General features: G+C 47.1%; 1 protein-coding gene and 2 non-coding genes across 3 annotated transcripts; all 3 read right to left on the minus strand.

Annotated features, from left to right (window-relative positions):
* On the minus strand, positions 1-24,701 carry TRAPPC1 (trafficking protein particle complex subunit 1). Its single transcript, XM_073622928.1, has 5 exons — positions 24,592-24,701; positions 22,092-22,190; positions 19,300-19,370; positions 9,293-9,431; positions 1-1,638 (listed from the first exon to the last, which is right to left on the minus strand). Exons 2-5 carry the CDS (start codon positions 22,188-22,190, stop codon positions 1,510-1,512), a joined length of 438 nt encoding a protein of 145 aa, XP_073479029.1. The 5' UTR covers positions 24,592-24,701; the 3' UTR covers positions 1-1,509.
* Positions 4,627-4,700, minus strand: TRNAT-AGU (transfer RNA threonine (anticodon AGU)). The gene has a single exon. It is a non-coding gene; the product is annotated as a tRNA-Thr (tRNA).
* TRNAL-UAG (transfer RNA leucine (anticodon UAG)) lies at positions 7,271-7,352 on the minus strand. The gene has a single exon. It is a non-coding gene; the product is annotated as a tRNA-Leu (tRNA).
* Positions 24,702-24,778: the final 77 nt, after the last annotated feature.

Raw genomic sequence — 24,778 nt, forward strand, 5'->3', positions numbered from 1 at the left:
TTTCATTTAAATACATTTATTAAGATGTGCAAAACCAGACAAACACTTCTATATACTGTAACTAGCTCTGCCACCTCCCTTTAATCATTTTGCTGAATCTCTAAAATGACTACAGAGGGCATAACAATATGTGACACAGTATTTTTGTATGCAGTTCCACCTACGGCCCCTTTGTCTTAGTCAAGAAGTAAAGAGCAATATCTGATAGCAATACAACCGACCAGACTGTATTAAAATGTCTCTTCTGGGGAACATCATGCTGTAAACAATTCACAGGGTCACCAAGTACCCCCCCCCCTCCCCAGCCACAAGAATTCATTGAATATCTGCAATTGGGTTTGACAGACGTTTCAGGACCCCCAGGCAGACATACCTGAAGAAAAGCAAATAACCCTTTAAATTTAAAGTGGATGAATTATCTGACCTACCTTAGAATATTAAAGCTGATCTTCAGCAATATTTATAATATATATATATATATATATATATATATATATATATATATATATATATATAAATAAAAATACCCTTGCAGTGGGGTTGTCCCTGCACTATGAGGGTTAAATCACTGTTTATGCCTGGGGTCCCAGTAAAAAGCACTTTTACTTACCTTATTTCTTTTCTCCCTGTTGGCGCTCTCCTCTTCCCAGGTTAGGGTCAGTCCCTTGACAACCTCACTTACAATGTAGATATGCTGGTCCTGCGTTGTATGTGATGATGTCAGAGTGCAACCGACCAAGAACCGAAGAAGCGAAGGTTTCGGGGACTTGGCATAGCATGAGCAAGGGATAAGGGAAGTAAAGCTGTTTTTTACTAGTAACCCAAGCAAAAAAAATCATTTAGGATTTTTTTAGTCGTTTTTTAATAGTCCTGCACTTCACCTTTAAAGTTGATGTATCACCATAAACAAGAAAAAAAAAATTCACTGAGCACTTGTCTAAAATGGAATTACCTTCAGCACACTGCAAAACCACCAGGTGGCCATCTTTGATACTTCATGTTTGAAAGGCTGGCTCATTCCTTCCTGCCTGCTGTGCCTTCTTAGTGGTCAGTAAGGCTGTTCATATTGACCAATGGGGAAGCGGGGGCAGGCAGGAGGATGCGCAGCAACCTTCTACACTATAAGAAAGCTGGCCAATTAGGGTCCTCAGGATTTTAGGGGGCCAGCTGTAATTTTGCAGAGCGCTCGAGGTGCATCTCTAGACATGCTCAGTCCCTTACATCTTGATCCTCCCTCGGATGTAATAGTTGGAGGGAGTCTTGTAAAATGTGAATTAGGAACAGACATACAGAAAGCATTCAATATAATGGAGGAAACAGGCAGGGACCCTTTAAATCCATCGACAGATGAGGAATGACAGCTCCTGAAAAGCCTGATGTGGCTTGCTGAGCGCTGTAGTTCTTCACGAGCTGACATGCATCAGGATTTCTGACAGACCCACGTCCTGCAGATCAGACCCTATGTGTCGGGAAGGAAGTGATTGGGTAGAAGGAAATTGACGATCATCCCTAACCAGCACGGGCAGAGAAGTACGGCAGGCTGCGGACGAACATGTCTAGTTTGCTCTTGAAAAGTTCACTTTGGATGGGCTCGTTGAGAGAACACAGGGAATTTTTCACCACGTATTCCACGTAAATCTGTGACAAAGACAAAGAGAAAGTGATCATTTCTGATACGGCTGTACACAAATTGCTATTCTTGTAATGCAGTCAGTCTTTGTAACAACTAAGGAAGAGATAAAAATACGTTAGAACGCGAATAAACATGTTATAACGTTAATTAAAAAGAACAAAATGTTACAATGTTTCTCTTTATCTCCCCCAAGCGATGTTGTGATAAACTTGGCAGGCTGGCCCTGTTTTGTTTTTTTTCCTTTTGATAGCTGTCGGCTTGAGCAGAGAACTCTCTGCATTGAATCCAGGAAATGCTGTGTTAAGATCACAAGGGGGGTAGGATTGCGATCTTGATTCTTTAACGATTAATCGTGCAGCTCTACAGTGTAGGCATTGTTGATTGGGGCATTCTGATGAACACTTCGAGTGCCAGACTGCTGTGCTTTGTGTGAGAGCACCAACACATATAATTAATTAAAAAATAATAACACATTCTGTATTTCTTAGGCCTCATTCACATAGGTGTATATATGTGCAAAGGGCCATGTTTTCCTGCAGGGGATGGACAGGTGTTTCGTACATCTACGTGCAGGCAGTCCCATTCATGCATATTGGGATGCAGGGGCCGATGGCTCAATTTGACAGCTGTGCAGGAGTGGGTGCGTGTCCCTGAACGTAGAACGTGTGCGTTTAACCACTTAAGGACCAGCCTCGTTTTGGAATTTAGGTGTTTACATGTTTAAAACAGGTTTTTTTGCTAGAAAATTACTTAGAACCCCCAAACATTATATATTGTTTTTTTTCCTAACACCCTACAGAATAAAATGGCGGTCATTGCAATACTTTTTTTTCACACCGTATTTGCGCAGCGGTCTTACAAGCGTGCTTTTTTTTTTGGGAAAAATTCACTTTTTTGAATAAAAAAATAAGACAACAGTAAAGTTAGCCCAATTTTTTTTTATATTGTGAAAGATAATGTTACGCTGAGTAAATTGATACCCAACATGTCACGCTTCAAAATTGCGTCCGCTCGTGGAATGGCGTCAAACTTTTACCCTCAAAAATCTCCATAGGCGACGTTTAAAAAAATCCTACAGGTTGCATGTTTTGCGTTACAGAGGAGGTCTAGGGCTAGAATTATTGCTCTCGCTCTAACGATTGCGGCGATACCTCACATGTGTGGTTTGAGCACCGTTTTCATATGCGGGCGCTACTCACTTATGCGCACGAGCTCGTCGGGGGGGGTTTAAAAAAAAATTTTTTTTTTAATTTTCTTATTTATTTTACATGATTTTATTTATTTTTACACGGTTTTAAAAAAAAATTGTGTCACTTTTATTTTGTAAACATCCCTTGTAATAGAAAAAAGCATGACAGGTCCTCTTAAATATGAGATCTGGGGTCAAAAAGAACTCAGATCTCACATTTACACAAAAATGCAATAAAAAAAAAAAAAAAGTCATTTAAAAAAATGACATTGAAAAAAATGTGCCTTTAAGACGTATGGGCGGAAGTGACGTTTTGACGTCGCTTTCGCCCTGCAGTGTCATGGAGACGAGTGGGCGCCATCTTACCCTCACTCGTCTCCAGGCACAACAAGGGGACAGAACCGATCGCCTCCGCCGCTACCGACGGCTCCGGTAAGCGTCGGAGGGCACCAGATCGCGGCGGGAGGGGGCCCCTCTCCTGCCACCGATAAAAGTGATCTTGCGGCGAATCTGTCGCAGAGACCACTTTTATCTGAAAGCCGACCGCCGCACGAAAACAGGGATACCAGGGTTATGGCAGCTAGCTGCTGCCATAACAACATTATCCGCCGCCAAACTTAGGACGTACATCGGACACGCACCCACATGGCTATCAAACTGGGACCAGCAGCTGTGTCCATGTAGCCACTGCTTCCCAACTGACATGAATGGCACTGCCTGCATGCGGATGCACATGCATAAAAACCCCCACGTGAATGAGGCCCAAGGCCTCCCTCATTCACACTAGGCATTTGGCGCCGGTGCCTGAGATTCCAGCATTTTTGTGCAAGCACAAAGCACGGGCCTCTGCCAGCAGCCTGTAAAGCCTGTCCATGAGAGGATGAAAAGTGTTGCGGGTGGATGGTGCTGGGCGCTGTACTGAGTGGTACTAATATTTAGGGCTGTATGCGCCCAGGGACGAATGCCCAGAATGCAGACTTCCTGCACCCTGGGCATTCAATACTGGGAGAATACTTCCCTAAATGTTAGTACCATTCCGTACAGTGTGCAGACACAGCAGCTTTGAGCCTCTTATAGATTTCTACAGGCTGCTCGGTCACTGTAGCTGTGCCTCTAGGATGTAAAAAAAAACACTGTGATTGGCCATACATAGGCGAAACGTTAAATGTGCATGTGACCTTATGCAGCCTGACTGCACAAGCATTTAAGAACAAAAAAAACCAAAAAACAAATCATTAATTGGTCCGAAACAATGAAAATAGTACCGCTCGAATGCCCCTCCAAACCTGTGTCAGTCGGATCAGCATGTGAATAGACTGGTACAAGACAGACAGGATCGGCTTGTTAGGCTACAGTAGACTTCAACACAATGGTGTCAGTCTGCACACAGGCACTGACTCTCTGTTGCATAAAAGGAACAAGATGGGAAAAATATGGCTTCACCTCCTATTCATCACCCGTAGAGAACTCTTTAAACGCGTTTCGCCCTTTTCGGTACATAATCATTGGGGCCTTTACATTACATTTATGCAACAGGGAGTTGGTGTCTGTGTGCAGACGGCCACCATTTTGTTGAAGCCTTTTTGGGCTGTAACATTTACAAGATTTACGCCCTTAGGCTGTTGTTTTTATGCACATAGAATTTGATAAAAAGTACATAGGAGTGTGCTACAGGTATAAGAGAAGCAACAGGATCACTTTGACATTCATCAATTACAATATTCACATTAGGCAGATCATATTCACACATATACAAGACAAGAGGCAATAAAACAATTCAGTTTCAAACACATTTAAAAATGGCAGGCACTGCTGAGATTCGAACTCAGGATCTCCTGTTTACTAGACAGGCGCTTTAACCAACTAAGCCACAGCGCCACCCTGTAGCTGTATAATGCAACAGAAGTTCTGTAGCATCATAGTCACGAAGAGGGCCCTGAACAGCATTCAAACACAGTGGGTCTGGTGCATTGTAGGCACATGGGGGGGGGGGGGGGGCTGTTGCATCGTAGACACACAGGGGGGGTCTGGTGCATCGTAGGCACACGGGGGGGTCTGGTGCATCGTAGGCATACGGGAGGGGGTCTGGTGCATCGTAGGCAAACGGGGGGGGTCCGGTGCATCGTAGGCACACAGGGGCTGTCTGGTGCATCGCAGGCACACGGGAGGGGGGGGGGTCCTGGTGCATCATAAACACAAGGGGGGGGGCTGTTGCAACGTAGGCATACAGGGGGGGTCTGGTGCATCGTAGACACATGGAGGGGGGGGGGCTGTTGCAACGTAGGCATACAGGGGGGGTCTGGTGCATCGTAGACACACAGGGGGGGTCTGGTGCATCGTAGACAAACAAGGGGGGTCTGGTGCATCGTAGACAAACAAGGGGGGTCTGGTGCATCGTAGACACACGGGGGGGGGGGGCTGGTGTATCGTAGACACACAGGTGGGGGGTCTGGTGCATCGTAGACACACAGGGGGGGGTCTGGTGCATCGTAGACACACAGGGGGGGGGGTCTGGTGCATCGTAGACACACAAGGGGGGGTCTGGTGCATCGTAGACACACAAGGGGGGGTCTGGTGCATCGTAGACACACGGGGGGCGGGGGTCTTATGCATCGTAGACACACAGGGGGGGGTCTGGTGCATCGTAGACACACAGGGGGGGTGGTCTGGTGCATCGTAGACACACGGGGGGGGGGGGGCTGGTGCATCGTAGGCATACAGGGGGTCCGGTGCATCGTAGGCACACGGGGGGGTCTGGTGCATCGTAGGCACACAGGGGGGGGGGGTCTGGTGCATCGTAGGCACACAGGGGGGGGGGTCTGGTGCATCGTAGGCACACAGGGGGGGGGTCTGGTGCATCGTAGGCACACAGGGGGGGGGTCTGGTGCATCGTAGGCACACAGGGGGGGTCCCGTGCATCGTAGGCACACAGGGGCGGTCCGGTGCATCGTAGGCACACAGGGGCGGTCCGGTGCATCGTAGGCACACAGGGGCGGTCCGGTGCATCGTAGGCACACAGGGGCGGTCTGGTGCATCGTAGGCACACAGGGGGGGGGGCTGTTGCAACGTAGGCATACAGGGGGGGTCTGGTGCATCATAGGCACACGACGGGGGGGGGTCTGGCTGGTGCATCGTAGACACACAGGGGGGGGTCTGGTGCATTGTAGACACACAGAGGGGGCCTGGTGCATCGTAGACACACGGGGGGGGGGGGGTCTGGTGCATCATAGACACACGGGGGGGTCTGGTGCATCGTAGGAACATGGGGGGGGGGGTCCTGGTGCATCGTAAGCACGGGGGGGGGGGGGGGGGGGTCTGGTGCATCGTAGGCACGGGGGGGGAGGGGTCTGGTGCATCGTAGGCACGGGGGGGGGTCTGGTGCATCGTAGGCACATAGGGGGGTCTGGTACATCGTAGGCACACAGGGGGGGTCTGGTACATCGTAGACACACGGGGGTTCTGGTGCATCGTATGAACAAGGGGGGGGGTCTGGTGCATCGTAGGCACATGAGGGGGGGGGTCTGGTGCATCGTAGGCACACAGGGGGGGGGTCTTGTGCATCGTAGGCACACAGGGGGGGTCTGGTGCAGCGTGCACATACAGACCCAGGCCAAGAAAATTTTGACATTTAGGCTTAATGTACACGGGATGTTTTTACAACCTCTCCTGAACGATTTAACTTAACAGATAAAAACCCACGTTTAAAACATCCGTTTTGCCGCGTTTACATGCCGCGTTTAGCGGCGTTTTACTGCATTTGAAAAAAAAATATATAGATATTTTTTCAAAATAGCCAAAAATGAAAAACGCCCTTAAAGAAAAGCGGCTAAACGCGGTACCGCGTTTGGCGTCTGAAACACCGTAAACTTCGACGCCTGAACTCATTTTTTTGCCTTCAAAGAAAAGCCTCTAAAGGCAACTGCCTAAAGACGACATTAAACGAACCTGTGTACATGTACACATAAGATAACATTGGATGAGTTCAGGGGCATCTGAAAAAAGCATCCAACTGCCTCTGAACGTCCGTTTACCAGCAGTGTACATGAGGCCTTAGCAGTTTGACGCCGAGATGACCTCATAGCCAAAAATATAACTGGATCAGGGACCAGTGATTAAAAGACCACCAGGGATCATTTAAAAATAATAAAAAGGGAATTGTTTATAAAAGAGAGGGTGGACATCTGCTCTCCATTATATTAAGCTGGGGTACATAAACCCTGCCCCCCCAACTTACCATCCATTCAGGGCTATAGTGAATTCTATTTAACACAGCGAGAGAGCTCCGTGATCTCTGGAGGAACACCAGTCATCTGACCTAACAGATCACAGTACCCATAAGAATGTGCCAGTACATGCAAACTCCATGCAGATAGTGTTGTAAGCAATGACCCTAGTGGAAGACAGAAGTGCTAACCACTACAGTCACAATTCTGGCCCAAAAATGTATCTGGCAGCGGTGGGATTCGAACCCACGCCTCCAAAGAGACTGGAGCCTAAATCCAGCGCCTTAGACCGCTCGGCCACGCTACCTTACTAAAGACTTGTACAATCACATTTCTCTGTCACACCAAGCGAAGGAATTTATGGTGAGTACAAGAGGTCAAATCCTCCTCATCCATTAACCCTTTTGCTGCCTGGTCCTTACATCATACAGACCTGATAGCGGGAGGTTTTACACACATTCCGAGTACTACAACCACCAGGAATGTGTGTAAATCTGACACGCAGACCCCTGCCTACCACATGGAAGCATTTGGGTGGCTACGCAGCCAGCTGAGTGCTTCCACACACCCCCAGTAATGGCAAACCCCCCACCCTGTATCTCAGGCTCCACTTGCCCATTGGCGGGCTCGGGACCAACATAGCGGACGCAACAGTGTGGACGGGAGGGAGCAGAGCAAATGTGAGTCCTTGTTGCTGACCCAGAAAGCAATGTGTTGACGTCACTTCCGGGTTCCCCTCTGTGTCCTCGGCCAGCATGGCCGGGAAAGAATGGAATGCGGGGGCGGTGAAGTGTGTACCCTCTTTTTAGTGGGACTTCCTGTCCCACTTCCTCCTTCCTGTTCTTGACCGCCTAGGCGACTCCTCCTTCCGCCCTAGGTGGCCCCTCCCTACCAGCGATCCTCTGGACCACAACACAGGTCCCAGAAGATTGGCTGGCCAATAGCAGAGCGCAGCGCAACTCGTGCCTGCGCAGTGCGCGCACGGGCACAAAGCCGTAAGCTGTCACGGCCGGGTGCCCACAGTTGCTATGACGGCGCCGAGGAGAGGAAGGGGAAAGGAGGTTCCATGCGCCGCATCGCTGGACCGCAGGACAGGTAAGTGTTGGTCTATTAAAAGTCAGCAGCTATGCTTTTTGTAGCTGCTGACTTTTAATAAACTAAAGAACGCTTTAAAGTGTCACCTATGGAAAATATAGGGTACTGAAGTTTGTCGCCTTTTCACGGACACACGCAAACTTAAGGTTTGACCTGTTGGGTATCTATTTACTCGTTGCAACCTCGTCTTTTATATTTTACCAAAAATTGGTTTGTGTGTCCTAAAATTAACCTTAGGTATATATTTTTACTGAAATTTTGCGTTTCCTAGACCTTTGCGGTAATATCGTGACATAAAAAATTGAAACTACCACCATTTTATACTCTAGGGTGTCTCCTTTCAGAAAATATATAATGGTTTAGGGGGCTTATGTAATCTTCAGGTCTAAAATTTTTTTTTTAACATGCGCAAAAAAAAAAAAAACCCTGAAAAAATGTCTCTGGCAGCGAAAGAGCACAGGAAGCCTTGCAACGTCCAACTAAGAGGTAAACAACAGCAAATACACGCCATCTGGCCCAATAAAAAAAAAAATGGAAACTGCCTGCAGCTCTGGATCCACCTGAATCTAATGCCCTGTACACGTGATAGGATTTTCCGACAACAAATGTTGGATGTCAGCTTGTTGTCAGAAAGTCCGACCGTGTGTATGCTCCATAGAACATTTGTTGTCGGAATTTTTTCGCCAACAAATGTTTGAGAGCTGGTTCTCAAATTTTCCGACAAGAAATTCCGATCGTGTGTACACAAGTCCGACGCACAAAATTCCATGCATACTTGGAATCAAGCAGAAGAGCCGCACTGGCTATTGAACTTCATTTTTCTCGGCTCGTCGTACATCTTGTACGTCACCGTGTTCTTGACGTTCGGAATTTCCGACATTTGTGTGACCGTGTGTATGCAAGACAAGTTTGAGCCAACATGCGTCGGAAAAAAATCTTTTGTTGTCGGAAAATCCTATCGTGTGTATGGGGCATTACAATAGATGAGGCCATACCCCCTTCTTGGTGATCCCGGGTTGGCCTACAAACTTTGTTCTTTGTTAGTGTCCAATCTTCCTGTAGGCAGCAGTATAACCCAACCAGACCTTCTTCTAACCCCTTCACGGCACACTGTGTATTCTTTCTCCCCCTCAGTAGTTGAAGTGCCCTCACCGTGCTGTAGATCTGGTGCAGGACATCCCGTGCGTTGGACACACTCAAATCTGTGTTCATCACCATCTTTAGACCGCTCGGCGTCTCGTAGTAGTGCAGCTTGTACTTGCTGGTCTGAAAGGAGAGGAAGCCGTCTTTCCTGCAGAAAGGTGGTTAAGGAAGATCATGCTTCAGGTATGTGGGGGAGATTTACTAAGAATGGAGAGTGTAAAATCTGGGGAAGCTCTGCATAGAAACCAATCAGCTTCCAGATTTTTATTGCCAAAGCTTCAATGAAAAAGCTGAAGTTAGAAGCCGATTGGCTACCATGCACAGCTGCACCAGAATTTGCACTCTCCAGTTTTAGTAAATCAGCCACCATGTATTTCCGGAATGACTCTGGAATGCTCGTCAATTCAAAGTGACACTAAACAATATCTTTACTCTCCAAAAATAATCCACACCACTTAATGTCCCAGTAATCTATTTTTCATGACGTTGTTTCTCGCTGCGTTTTAATGCCTCTTTTTTTACCATCCTCCGTGAGCTCCCAACCTCTCCATCTCACCTTATTTCTGTTTGTTTGGAACGAGCAGTGCATGTTCATGTCATGTGACCTCTGCTCCTGCTCACACTACACATCCCATAGTCCAGGGGTAGGCAGCCTCGGCACTCCAGCTGTGGTGAAACTACAAATCCCATCATACCTCTGCCTCTAGGAGTCATGCCTGTGATTGTCAGGGTCTAGCAATAGTTCATGGGACTTGTAGTTTCACCACAGCTGGAGGGCCGAGGTTGCCTACCCCTGCCATAGTCCATATCAGGTGCGATTGCAAGAGGGTGTGGCTACATTCCTACATACAGTTGTACAATGGAAAATGAACACAGCCGCCCTCTAACAGGAAGTTGGATCACAGCAGCAAAAAAAATGCAAAAGATTTGGAGGAGGCTGAGAGCAATAGAGAGATATTTCTAAGTGGATCTTCACAGCATCTGAGCAAAAACACTATTTAATTCATTTTTAATATTCAAAGCAAACTCCCCCATCCATCCATGTCTCTATGATTTATTTTGTTGAGAAATCACTTTGAAAAACACACCCCTAGCATTTCTAGCCGTGGCCATCTTGAGTAAGGGCAGCTAAGTCACATAGCATTTACTTCCTGGACCCCATCTGCCCTTAGCTCAAGCATGCAGGCAGGAGGGTGTGCTTAGCTTAGAAAACCCCTCCTCCCCTCCTGAAGACTCCTGGGATGTATGACAAGGAAGCCAGGAAGTACAGTGGAACCTTGGATTACGAGCATAATCCGTAACAGGAGAATGCTTGTAATCCAAAGCACTCGTATATCAAAGCAAGTTTCCCCATAGAAGTCAATGGAAATGAAGATAATTCGTTCCACATTGACTTCTATTGCATGCAATACCGCATGTGGCCAGAGGTGGGGGGTGCCGGAGAGACTCGGAAATACTCGGAGACAGCTCGGATGCACTCGGAAACCCTCAGAAAAGTTCGGAAACACTTGGGAACAGAGAATTTCTGAGAACGTTTACTACGTGATCGCTCCGTCAAAACCTATTGGTACAGTGCAAGGGGAGAGGGGAGAGATCAAGTGCTGCAGCGCTGTGGGCTGGATGTGTAGTGCCCACAGCGCTGATATGTGCCCATCCCAGCCATCCATCCATCCATACTCAGAAGTACTCATCCATCCATCCCATCCATACTCAGAAGTACTCATCCATCCATCCATCCATACTCAGAAGTACTCATCCATCCATCCCATCCATACTCAGAAGTACTCATCCATCCATCCATCCATACTCAGAAGTACTCATCCATCCATTCATCCCATCCATACTCAGAAGTACTCATCCATCCATTCATCCCATCCATACTCAGAAGTACTCATCCATCCCATCCATACTCAGAAGTACTCATCCATCCATCCCATCCATACTCAGAAGTACTCATCCATCCATCCCATCCATACTCAGAAGTACTCATCCATCCATCCATCCATACTCAGAAGTACTCATCCATCCATTCATCCCATCCATACTCAGAAGTACTCATCCATCCATTCATCCCATCCATACTCAGAAGTACTCATCCACCCCATCCATACTCAGAAGTACTCATCCATCCATCCCATCCATACTCAGAAGTACTCATCCATCCATCCATCCATACTCAGAAGTACTCATCCATCCATCCATACTCAGAAGTACTCATCCATCCATCCCATCCATACTCAGAAGTACTCATCCATCCATCCCATCCATACTCAGAAGTACTCATCCATCCATCCCATCCATACTCAGAAGTACTCATCCATCCATCTCATCCATCCATCCCATCCATACTCAGAAGTACTCATCCATCCATCTCATCCATACTCAGAAGTACTCATCCATCCCATCCATACTCAGAAGTACTCATCCATCCATCCATACTCAGAAGTACTCATCCATCCATCCCATCCATACTCAGAAGTACTCATCCATCCATCTCATCCATCCATCCCATCCATACTCAGAAGTACTCATCCATCCATCTCATCCATACTCAGAAGTACTCATCCATCCCATCCATACTCAGAAGTACTCACCCATCCATCCATCCATACTCAGAAGTACTCATCCATCCATCTCATCCATCCATCTCATCCATACTCAGAAGTACTCATCCATCCCATCCATACTCAGAAGTACTCATCCATCCATCCATACTCAGAAGTACTCATCCATCCATCCCATCCATACTCAGAAGTACTCATCCATCCATCTCATCCATCCATCCCATCCATACTCAGAAGTACTCATCCATCCATCCCATCCATACTCAGAAGTACTCATCCATCCATCTCATCCATACTCAGAAGTACTCATCCATCCATCTCATCCATCCATCCCATCCATACTCAGAAGTACTCATCCATCCATCTCATCCATACTCAGAAGTACTCATCCATCCCATCCATACTCAGAAGTACTCATCCATCCATCCATCCATACTCAGAAGTACTCATCCATCCCATCCATGCTCAGAAGTACTCATCCATCCATCCCATCCATACTCAGAAGTACTCATCCATCCATCTCATCCATACTCAGAAGTACTCATCCATCCCATCCATACTCAGAAGTACTCATCCATCCATCCCATGCATACTCAGAAGTACTCATCCATCCCATCCATGCTCAGAAGTACTCATCCATCCCATCCATGCTCAGAAGTACTCATCCATACTCAGAAGTACTCATCCATCCATCCCATCCATACTCAGAAGTACTCATCCATCCATCCCATCCATACTCAGAAGTACTCATCCATGCATCCTATCCATACTCAGAAGTACTCATCCATCCATCCCATCCATACTCAGAAGTACTCATCCATCCATCCCATCCATACTCAGAAGTACTCATCCATCCATCCCATCCATACTCAGAAGTACTCATCCATCCATCCCATCCATACTCAGAAGTACTCATCCATCCATTCATCCCATCCATACTCAGAAGTACTCATCCATCCCATCCATACTCAGAAGTACTCATCCATCCATCCATCCCATCCATACTCAGAAGTACTCATCCATCCATTCATCCCATCCATACTCAGAAGTACTCATCCATCCCATCCATACTCAGAAGTACTCATCCATCCATTCATCCCATCCATACTCAGAAGTACTCATCCATCCATCCATCCATCCATCCCATCCATACTCAGAAGTACTCATCCATCCATTCATCCCATCCATACTCAGAAGTACTCATCCATCCCATCCATACTCAGAAGTACTCATCCATCCATCCATCCCATCCATACTCAGAAGTACTCATCCATCCATTCATCCCATCCATACTCAGAAGTACTCATCCATCCCATCCATACTCAGAAGTACTCATCCATCCATCCATCCCATCCATACTCAGAAGTACTCATCCATCCATCCCATCCATACTCAGAAGTACTCATCCATCCATTCATCCCATCCATACTCAGAAGTACTCATCCATCCCATCCATACTCAGAAGTACTCATCCATCCATCCCATCCATACTCAGAAGTACTCATCCATCCATTCATCCCATCCATACTCAGAAGTACTCATCCATCCATCCCATCCATACTCATAAGCACTCATCCATCCATACTCATCCATGCTCAGAAATACTCATCCATCCATTCATGCTCAGTAATACTCATCCATCCAGCCATACTCATCCATCCATCCTCAGCAATACTCATCCACCCATCCATGCTCAGCCACCTATACTCAGCCATACCCACCCAGCCATACTCAACTCAGCCATACCCAGCCATCCCCATCCACGGCTTATCCATGCCACATCAGTTCACATCAATGCCACTAGAGTGCCTCAAAGTGTAATAGGTAGTCAAATTAGATTTGACATTTATGCCCCTAGAACACCTGATGGTGCTCCCTGCATGTTGGGCCTCTGTATGTGGCCAGGCTGTGTAAAAGTCTTTCATATGTGGTATTGCCGTACTCAGGAGGAGTAGGAGAATCTATTTTGGGGTGTAATTTGTGGTATGTACATGATATGTGTTAGAAATATTGTATAAATGGACAACTTTGTTCCACATTGACTTCTATTGCATGCAATACCGCATGTGGCCAGAGGTGGGGGGTGCCGGAGAGACTCGGAAATACTCGGAGACAGCTCGGATGCACTCGGAAACCCTCAGAAAAGTTCGGAAACACTCGGGAACAGAGAATTTCTGAGAACGTTTACTACGTGATCGCTCCGTCAAAACCTATTGGTACAGTGCAAGGGGAGAGGGGAGAGATCAAGTGCTGCAGCGCTGTGGGCTGGATGTGTAGTGCCCACAGCGCTGATATGTGCCCATCCCAGCCATCCATCCATCCATACTCAGAAGTACTCATCCATCCATCCCATCCATACTCAGAAGTACTCATCCATCCATCCATCCATACTCAGAAGTACTCATCCATCCATCCCATCCATACTCAGAAGTACTCATCCATCCATCCATCCATACTCAGAAGTACTCATCCATCCATCCCATCCATACTCAGAAGTACTCATCCATCCATCCATCCATACTCAGAAGTACTCATCCATCCATTCATCCCATCCATACTCAGAAGTACTCATCCATCCATTCATCCCATCCATACTCAGAAGTACTCATCCATCCATTCATCCCATCCATACTCAGAAGTACTCATCCATCCATCCCATCCATACTCAGAAGTACTCATCCATCCATCCATCCATACTCAGAAGTACTCATCCATCCATCCATCCATCCTCAGAAGTACTCATCCATCCATCCCATCCATACTCAGAAGTACTCATCCATCCATCCCATCCATACTCAGAAGTACTCATCCATCCATCCATCCATACTCAGAAGTACTCATCCATCCATTCATCCCATCCATACTCAGAAGTACTCATCCATCCATCTCATCCATACTCAGAAGTACTCATCCATCCCATCCATACTCAGAAGTACTCATCCATCCATCCATCCATACTCAGAAGTACTCATCCATCCATCTCATCCATCCCATCCATACTCAGAAGTACTCATCCATCCATCTCATCCATACTCAGAAGTACTCATCCATCCCATCCATACTCAGAAGTACTCATCCATCCATCCATACTCAGAAGTACTCATCCATCCATCCCATCCATACTCAGAAGTACTCATCCATCCATCTCATCCATCCATCCCATCCATACTCAGAAGTACTCATCCATCCATCCCATCCATACTCAGAAGTACTCATCCATCCCATCCATGCTCAGAAGTACTCATCCATCCATCCCATCCATACTCAGAAGTACTCATCCATCCATCCCATCCATACTCAGAAGTACTCATCCATCCATCCCATCCATACTCAGAAGTACTCATCCATGCATCCTATCCATACTCAGAAGTACTCATCCATCCATCCCATCCATACTCAGAAGTACTCATCCATCCATCCCATCCATACTCAGAAGTACTCATCCATCCATCCCATCCATACTCAGAAGTACTCATCCATCCATTCATCCCATCCATACTCAGAAGTACTCATCCATCCCATCCATACTCAGAAGTACTCATCCATCCATCCCATCCATACTCATAAGCACTCATCCATCCATACTCATCCATGCTCAGAAATACTCATCCATCCATTCATGCTCAGTAATACTCATCCATCCAGCCATACTCATCCATCCATCCTCAGCAATACTCATCCACCCATCCATGCTCAGCCACCTATACTCAGCCATACCCACCCAGCCATACTCAACTCAGCCATACCCAGCCATCCCCATCCACGGCTTATCCATGCCACATCAGTTCACATCAATGCCACTAGAGTGCCTCAAAGTGTAATAGGTAGTCAAATTAGATTTGACATTTATGCCCCTAGAACACCTGATGGTGCTCCCTGCATGTTGGGCCTCTGTATGTGGCCAGGCTGTGTAAAAGTCTTCCATATGTGGTATTGCCGTACTCAGGAGGAGTAGGAGAATCTATTTTGGGGTGTAATTTGTGGTATGTACATGATATGTGTTAGAAATATTGTATAAATGGACAACTTTGTGTAAAAAAAAAAATGCTTTTCATTTTCTTTACTTATTTTCCAAAAACTTGTATAAAAAAATGACATGTTCAAAAGACTCATTATGCCTCATAGATTAAACATTGGGGTGTTTTCTTTCCATAATGGGGTCATTTTTGGGGTGTTTCCATTGTCCTGGTGCTCCAGGACCTTTAAAGGTGTAAGAGATAGTCAAGAAATTGATGGTGCTCCCTGCATGTTGGGCCTCTGTATGTGACCATGCTGTGTAAAAGTCTCACACATGTGGTATCGCCATACTCGGGAGTAGTAGAATGTGTTTTGGGGTGTAATTTGTGGTATGCATATCCTGTGTCTGAGATATAACCTGCTAATATGACACTTATGTGAAAAAAAAAATCTTGATTTTGCAAAGAATTGTGGGAAAAAATTACAACTTCAAAAAACTCACCATGCCTCTTACTAAATACCTTGGACTGTCTACTTTCCAAAAAGGGGTCATTTGGGGGGTGTTTATACTTTCCTGGCATGTTAGGGTCTCAAGAAATTAGATAGGCCGTCGGTACATCAGATGTGATCAATTTTCAGAGATTGGCACCATAGCTTGTGGACTCTATAACTTTCACAAAGACCAAATAATATACACCGATTTGGGTTATTTTTACCAAAGATATGTAGCAGCATAAAATTTGGCCCAAATTTATGAAGAAAAATTCTTAATTTGCAAAATTTTATAACAGAAACAAAGAAAAATGTATTTTTTTTTTTTTACAGAATTTTCGGTCTTTTTTCATTTATAGCGCAAAAAATAAAAACCCAGAGGTGATTAAATGCCACCAAAAGAAAGCTCTATTTGTGTGAAAAAAAGGACAAACATTTCATATAGGTACAGTGTTGCATGACTGAGTAATTGTCATTCAAAGTGTGAGAGCGCCGAAAGCTGAAAATTGGTCTGGTTAGGAAGGGGGATAAAGCGGAGTTAAACACAAAAATGGAACTTACGCTTTTCGGAACCCTTCCCCCCTCCGGTGTCACATTTGGTACCTTTCAGGGGGGTGCAGATACCTGTCTAAGACAGGTATTTGCACCCACTTCCGGCATAGACTCCCATGGGGGTCTATGCCTCTTCCTGTCCCTCCGTGCTGTCTGCTGGGAAACACACAGCTCCCAGGAGATAGCGGGGACCAGTTACGATGCGCAGCGCGACTCGCGCATGCGGGAACCGGGAAGTAAAGCCGCAACGCTTCACTTCCTGATTCCCTCACCCAGGATGGCGGCGGCAGCTGCCGAGAACCGAGCGGGTTCTCGGCGTCGGCTGCCGACATCGCTGGACCCTGGGACAGGTAAGTGGCAATTTATTAAAAGTCAGCAGCTGCAGTATTTGTAGCTGCTGGCTTTTAAATTTTTTTTTTTTAGGCGGTTTAGGTGGACTACCTCTTTAAGTGCCCAGTGGTCAAGTGGTTAATGCTGAACTCTGGCCTTCCCTTCAGACTTGCAGAGTTGTAGAGACTCCTTTCCTTTACTGAAATGGTTTCCTCTGATTTCACTGCACTCTCTGAGCTTCTCACAATGTGCATTAGAAGCTAAAGCAAGTCAGATAGACTTCCCTCAATTTCTAGATAAAGGACATCCAGCCTTGCTCTCCCTAACCTTGCTATCAATGGCCTGCCTCATCTCCTTAAAGTGGTTGTAAATCCGTACAATACACTTTTTGCTACAGGTAAGAATATAATAAGGCTTACTTGTAGCTACCCTAGGTATATCCTAAACCTGTGCGGTTTAGGAGATATCCCCTGTATCTGCGTGGCACATGCGCACTGAAGCAATGGCACATACGTGCCGTTTCCTTCAGTGACTGTGCTGTTACCGGCGGCTCCCACGCACTTGCATGGGTTACCCGGAAGTAACCCTCGGGAGTGATGTCGCCGGCCGGTGCTGTGTACGGGCACCGCTGCAGGGGCTTCGATCCCAGGTGAGTATTACATAATGAGCTAGTATGCTATGCATATTAGCTCATTATGCCTTTGTCTTGTAGGTCTTTGTTTTTCATGTTTTTCATGTGGGTTTACAACCACTTTAACTGGATTTCAGTTCTTTCGAGGGTTAGAATCACATATAAGTGTTAGGCAGGCCATAGATGGTGTGATTGTTTTAGGAAAAAAAATTGCTTGATTTCCCTATCAACACAGTGTTGGTCGTAGAATGCCTTCTGAAGAGCCATTGTGTTCTCCCAGAGGGAGGCAGGGAGCCGTCCCTTCCGGGAGAACACAGTGATAATTGCTATTAGCTATAGTCACTGGCAATAATCGTATTGATCAACTTGGATACATTCAGCCTGCCCATAGTTGGTTTCGAACCTTGATCAATCCCTACTGAACCAGCGGAGATTTGAACCATCTATGGCTGGCTTTACTGAAGCTGGTCTGCATGCAAACACAATCTGTCTAGGAACACCCACTCCACCCATCAAGTCATTTTGATATTTACAAAACTCCTCCCAGGAGCCAACCCACTTCTAGCGTCAGGACTGAGGGCTCTTGAGGGCAGTATTGGGGCAGGGTGCTGGGCACAACACCCTATGATCTCTCCCAATAGCCATGATCTGCCAGCGGTGCACAGAGACCCAGTGATGATATCACCAGGTCCAAAACAAAGCATGTAATAAAAACGGAAAGGTTTTTTTAAACATTTCATTAGCACGTTGATGAGGGAAGAAAGCAGTACCAAGGGAAGGAAAAATATAAGCAGACTAAACTCCAGCTATTAAGAATGCACCTTAATAAGGGAAAGGCTGCACAGCACAAATCTTCTAGAAATGAGGCACACGCACACCATCCTGATCTCTTCCTCTGATTTTGCTCCCTTATGCAGTACTGCTGTGGAGTGTTGTTACACAATTAAACACAACTCCAGCCCAAACTTTTTATTTTGGATGAAGTAGAGAAAGGTTGGAGCCTCTTTCTGATTTTCTCTTGCTACCTATCAGTGGGGAGAATGATCTAAAAGAGAATGATTGTGACCAGCCTCAGCTTAATATTGACAGATATGAAAACACAGATTATTTTCTGTTTAGGGAGATGGTCCTGTAGAAGTCTATGGAAAAACATTGCACAGACATGACCACTGGCAAGAAGATGGCAGCCGCAGGATGTGAAGATTGCAGAATGTCGTGGCTGTAGGATAGGCAAGTTGACACCTGGGACAGTGGGAGGCGAGTTACTTTTAAACAGGGGGGAGCTAAAGGATAACTGTACTTTATATGAAAGAAGAATGATCCTTTAATAATGTCGATTTACTAATACCATGCAAACAAAAGTAGACAACACTGTGCAATGATCGCAGGAAGTGCACAGAACACCATCTGGAGGATGTCAGACTTCATAGCCTGCCAGTCTAGAGCGGTGTTTCAGATTCATCTACAACAAAGATCTTAGTAAAGGATACATGTCCACCGGGCTCATTTTACTGACAAACGAGCGTATAGAAAACAGCATGCCGTACATGAGCTTGTACTCCTAGAGGAAGAAAAGAAAAGATATTAGAAAGGATTCAGTGCAGAGATGAGTGGAGAAGGAGATGAAACACAGAGCAAAAGAAGACACAGAGGGGGTTATTTATGAAAGGCAAATCCACTTTGCACTGCAAGTGCACTTGGAAGTGCAATTGCTGTAAATCTGAGGGAAAGATCTGAAATGAGGGGAAGCTCTGTTGATTTTATCATCCAATCATGTGCAAGCTAAAATGCTGGTTTTTATTTTTCTTGCATGTCTCCCTCGGATCTACAGCTACTGCAATTCCAAGTGCACTTGTAGTGCAAAGTGGATTTGCCTTTCGTAAATAACCCCCACAGAGTGAGAGGAGAGACAGAGAGTAATGGCCCGTACACACGGTCGGATTTTCCGATGGAAAATGTCCGATCGGAGCGTGTTGTCGGAAATTCCGACCGTGTGTGGGCTCCATCGGACATTTTCCGACACACAAAGTTGGAGAGCAGGAGATAAAATTTTCCGACAACAAAATCCGTTGTCGGAAATTCCGATCGTGTGTACACAAATCCGACGGACAAAGTGCCACGCATGCTCAGAATAAATAAAGAGATGAAAGCTATTGGCCACTGCCCCGTTTATAGTCCCGACGTACGTGTTTTACATCACCGCGTTTAGAACGATTGGATTTTCCGACAACTTTGTGTTGCAAGACAAGTTTGAGCCAACATCCGTCGGAAAAAATCCTAGGATTTTGTTGTCGGAATGTCCGAACAAAGTCCGACCGTGTGTACGCCCTATAAGAGTATTGACAGACAGAGGGCGGGAGGAGAGACAGACAGAGGGCGGGAAGAGAGACATGCAGAGGGCGGGAAGAGAGACATGCAGAGAGAGTAAAATGAGGGAGAGACGGACGGAGGGCGGGAGGAGAGACGGACGGAGGGCGGGAGGAGAGACGGACGGAGGGCGGGAGGAGAGACGGACGGAGAGCGGGAGGAGAGACGGACAGAGAGCGGGAGGAGAGATGGACAGATGAGAGAGAGACAGAGAGAGTAAGATGAGGGAGAGACAGAGAGAGTAAAATGAGGGAGAGACAGAGAGAGTAAAATGAGGGAGAGACAGAGAGAGTAAGATGAGGGAGAGACAGAGAAAGTAAAATGAGGGAGAGACAGAGAGAGTAAGATGAGGGAGAGACAGAGAAAGTAAAATGAGGGAGAGACAGAGAAAGTAAAATGAGGGAGAGACAGAGAGAGTAAGATGAGGAAGAGACAGAGAGAGTAAGATGAGGAAGAGACAGAGAGAGTAAGATGAGGGAGAGACAGAGAGAGTAAGATGAGGGAGAGACAGAGAGAGTAAGATGAGGGAGAGACAGAGAGAGTAAAATGAGGGAGAGACAGAGAAAGTAAAATGAGGGAGAGACAGAGAGAGTAAGATGAGGGAGAGACAGAGAGAGTAAGATGAGGGAGAGACAGAGAGAGTAAGATGAGGGAGAGACAGAGAGAGTAAGATGAGGGAGAGACAGAGAGAGTAAGAGACAGACAGAGAGTAAGAGGAGGGAGAGACAGACAGAGAGTAAGAGGAGGGAGAGACAGACAGAGAGTAAGAGGAGGGAGAGACAGACAGAGAGTAAGAGGAGGGAGAGACAGACAGAGAGTAAGAGGAGGGAGAGACAGACAGAGAGTAAGAGGAGGGAGAGACAGACAGAGAGTAAGAGGAGGGAGAGACAGACAGAGAGTAAGAGGAGGGAGAGACAGACAGAGAGTAAGAGGAGGGAGAGACAGACAGAGAGTAAGAGGAGGGAGAGACAGACAGAGAGTAAGAGGAGGGAGAGACAGACAGAGAGTAAGAGGAGGGAGAGACAGACAGAGAGTAAGAGGAGGGAGAGACAGAGAGTAAGAGGAGGGAGAGACAGACAGAGAGTAAGAGGAGGGAGAGACAGAGAGTAAGAGGAGGGAGAGACAGACAGAGAGTAAGAGGAGGGAGGGAGAGACAGAGATTAAGAGGAGGGAGAGACAGAGAGTAAGAGGAGGGAGGGAGAGACAGAGAGTAAGAGGAGGGAGAGACAGAGAGAGTAAGAGGAGGGAGGGAGAGACAGAGAGAGTAAGAGGAGGGAGAGAGAGACAGAGAGAGTAAGAGGAGGGAGAGACATACAGACAGAGAGCGGGAGGGACAGACAGACAGAGAGCGAGAGGAGACACAGACAGAGAGCGGGAGAAAAAGACACAGAGGGAGAAAAGAGATGGAGATCAGTCTAAGAGACAGAGAGTGAGAGATAAGGAGACAAGTATAGGAAGAGAAGGTTGACAGATGAGGAGCGGGAGCAGCAACAGAGAGTGAGATAAAGGAGAAGAGAGAAAGGAAGAGAAGAGACAGCAAGAGACAGAGAGCGAGATAAGAAACAGAAACTGGAAGGAGAGACAGAAAGTGGGAAGAGAGGAGGAGAGCGAGCAGAGGGAAAGGAGAGAAAGAGAGCAGGAGGAGGGACAAAACATGAGAGGAGAGAAAGAAAGTGAAGGGAGATAAGAGGCAGGGAGCGAGAGGGGGGACAGGGAGGTAGAAGAGAAAGAGGAGGAAAAAGAGACACAGATCAAGAAGAGAGACTGGAGGACGGGGAAGAAGGAAAAGAGTTTTAACAGAGGGAGAAGAGGGAGAGGAGATAAAGAACAGGAGAAGTGACAAAATGATAGGAGAAGGAGAGACAAAGAGTGAGAGGGGAGAGGAAAAATAAACAGCAGGTCCCTAGGACTCCACCTCGTCTTTGGATATGCCGGCCTGTTTGCGGCGGTTCCACTCGCTGTAGTGTAGACAGATGCCATTCCGGTCAAATATGTACAGGTTGTGAATAGTCATCTGGAAGGAAAGAGGAATCGGGGAAAAGGTGAAGAAATCTCAATTCATAAAAATTTAACAATGTAGTAATACTATAGCATCATGCTGTGTAATACACACTGCTCTACCCCTAGATGAGGGACGGTAAGTGGTCGGTTCCTCCTATCAGACAGCACTGTGATGGCAGCCATGCTGTGAGGTGAAATTACTTTCAGAGGGGCATACTGAGAGGATTTTCTGGCTAGTAAGGAGAATTCAACACAACATGCGGTATCTGTATTTTGGTGAGACTTTTAAAGGTTGGCGAACAAGTTACTGCAAATTTTTGCTCGGTCAGATGGGGAGAACAGGAATTCAACCAATCTGACCGCAAAAAAAACAAAAAAAAAAAAACTTGCAATAGCCAGCGTCTACCTCCTGTAGTGACATACAAAATGGCAGAGGAAGCCACTATTGCATCGGTAGTAAGAATTCACTGGAAGAAGTGAATATCTGTGGTGGCGTTTCAGGACAAGGTATGTATAGTGCCTCTTCTACAGTCTCTTAACCCTACTGTCTCTCACCATGGTTTCCTACAGTATGTCTTGTTAGTCACTATGGCTTGCTATGTCCCACCCCGCCAGTCACCATAGTTTTCCATGTCTTGTCTTGCCAGCGCCATGGTTTTCCACATCTGTTCTCGTAAGTCGTTACAGCTTCCCTCGTCTGTTTTCGTTAGTTGCCATGGCTTCCCACCTCTGGTCTCGCTAGTCACCATGACCTCCAAAGTCTGGTCTCGCTAGTCACCATGGCTTCCTAGGTCTGGTCTCGCTAGTCGCCATGGCCTCCAAAGTCTGGTCTCGCTAGTCGCCATGGCCTCCAAAGTCTGGTCTCGCTAGTCACCATGGCCTCCAAAGTCTGGTCTCGCTAGTCGCCATGGCCTCCAAAGTCTGGTCTCGCTAGTCGCCATGGCCTCCAAAGTCTGGTCTCGCTAGTCGCCATGGCCTCCAAAGTCTGGTCTCGCTAGTCGCCATGGCCTCCAAAGTCTGGTCTCGCTAGTCGCCATGGCCTCCAAAGTCTGGTCTCGCTAGTCGCCATGGCCTCCAAAGTCTGGTCTCGCTAGTCGCCATGGCCTCCAAAGTCTGGTCTCGCTCGTCGCCATGGCCTCCAAAGTCTGGTCTCGCTAGTCGCCATGGCCTCCAAAGTCTGGTCTCGCTAGTCGCCATGGCCTCCAAAGTCTGGTCTCGCTAGTCGCCATGGCCTCCAAAGTCTGGTCTCGCTAGTCGCCATGGCCTCCAAAGTCTGGTCTCGCTAGTCGCCATGGCCTCCAAAGTCTGGTCTCGCTAGTCGCCATGGCCTCCAAAGTCTGGTCTCGCTAGTCGCCATGGCCTCCAAGGTCTGGTCTCGCTAGTCGCCATGGCCTCCAAGGTCTGGTCTCGCTAGTCGCCATGGCCTCCAAGGTCTGGTCTCGCTAGTCGCCATGGCCTCCAAGGTCTGGTCTCGCTAGTCGCCATGGCCTCCAAAGTCTGGTCTCGCTAGTCGCCATGGCCTCCAAAGTCTGGTCTCGCTAGTCGCCATGGCCTCCAAAGTCTGGTCTCGCTATTCGCCATGGCCTCCAAAGTCTGGTCTCGCTAGTCGCCATGGCCTCCAAAGTCTGGTCTCGCTAGTCGCCATGGCCTCCAAAGTCTGGTCTCGCTAGTCGCCATGGCCTCCAAAGTCTGGTCTCGCTAGTCGCCATGGCCTCCAAAGTCTGGTCTCGCTAGTCGCCATGGCCTCCAAAGTCTGGTCTCGCTAGTCGCCATGGCCTCCAAAGTCTGGTCTCGCTAGTCGCCATGGCCTCCAAAGTCTGGTCTCGCTAGTCGCCATGGCCTCCAAAGTCTGGTCTCGCTAGTCGCCATGGCCTCCAAAGTCTGGTCTCGCTAGTCGCCATGGCCTCCAAAGTCTGGTCTCGCTAGTCGCCATGGCCTCCAAAGTCTGGTCTCGCTAGTCGCCATGGCCTCCAAAGTCTGGTCTCGCTAGTCGCCATGGCTTCCTATGACTGGTCTCGCTAGTCACCATGGCTTCCTATGACTGGTCTCGCTAGTCACCATGGCTTCCTATGACTGGTCTCGCTAGTCACCATGGCTTCCTATGACTGGTCTCGCTAGTCACCATGGCTTCCTATGACTGGTCTCGCTAGTCACCATGGTTAGATAAGGAACCTGTATCACCAGCAGACCACACAGGGATAACTATCTGCTCAATGCGCTTTAGCAGAGGGTGAATAAATACAACATACAGTACATTAGGGGGGAAACAGTAAATGTGGCACAGAGAGAGGAGAAGAAAATAAAACCACTTCAGTAAAATAACAATAAATGGTCTGGACAACAAATGAACATCCCCAGCGCCCCACCCATCAGTAATATTTATATCCCACTAATCACACTGACAGCCAGCTCACCCTCCAAACTCTCTCAGCTCTTCCGGGAACTAGACACGCCCAACCGGCTCCCACGTGACTCCCTCCCTTTCCTTCCTGGGAATCGCCAGCAGTAAAGATGGCGACGAATGTGTTGCTAAAGGGAAACTCTGATTATTATGTTTTTCTTTTTTTTAAAAAAATCAGAAGTCCAGCACCTGTTTTTTTC

This window comes from Aquarana catesbeiana, linkage group LG03, assembly GCF_042186555.1.
Source record: "Aquarana catesbeiana isolate 2022-GZ linkage group LG03, ASM4218655v1, whole genome shotgun sequence".
In the NCBI taxonomy this organism is placed as follows: domain Eukaryota; kingdom Metazoa; phylum Chordata; class Amphibia; order Anura; family Ranidae; genus Aquarana; species Aquarana catesbeiana.

What these genes read in the sequence shown, in the direction of transcription:
- TRAPPC1 (XM_073622928.1), bottom strand. Translation starts at nt 22,190, where the DNA reads ATGACTATTCACAACCTGTACATATTTGACCGGAATGGCATCTGTCTA. An exon ending in CCGGCATATCCAAAGACGAG is followed by an intron (nt 19,371 to 22,091) that starts GTGGAGTCCTAG and finishes TTCTTCCTCTAG; the next exon opens with GAGTACAAGCTCATGTACGG. An exon ending in AAAATGAGCCCGGTGGACAT is followed by an intron (nt 9,432 to 19,299) that starts GTATCCTTTACT and finishes ACCTTTCTGCAG; the next exon opens with GAAAGACGGCTTCCTCTCCT.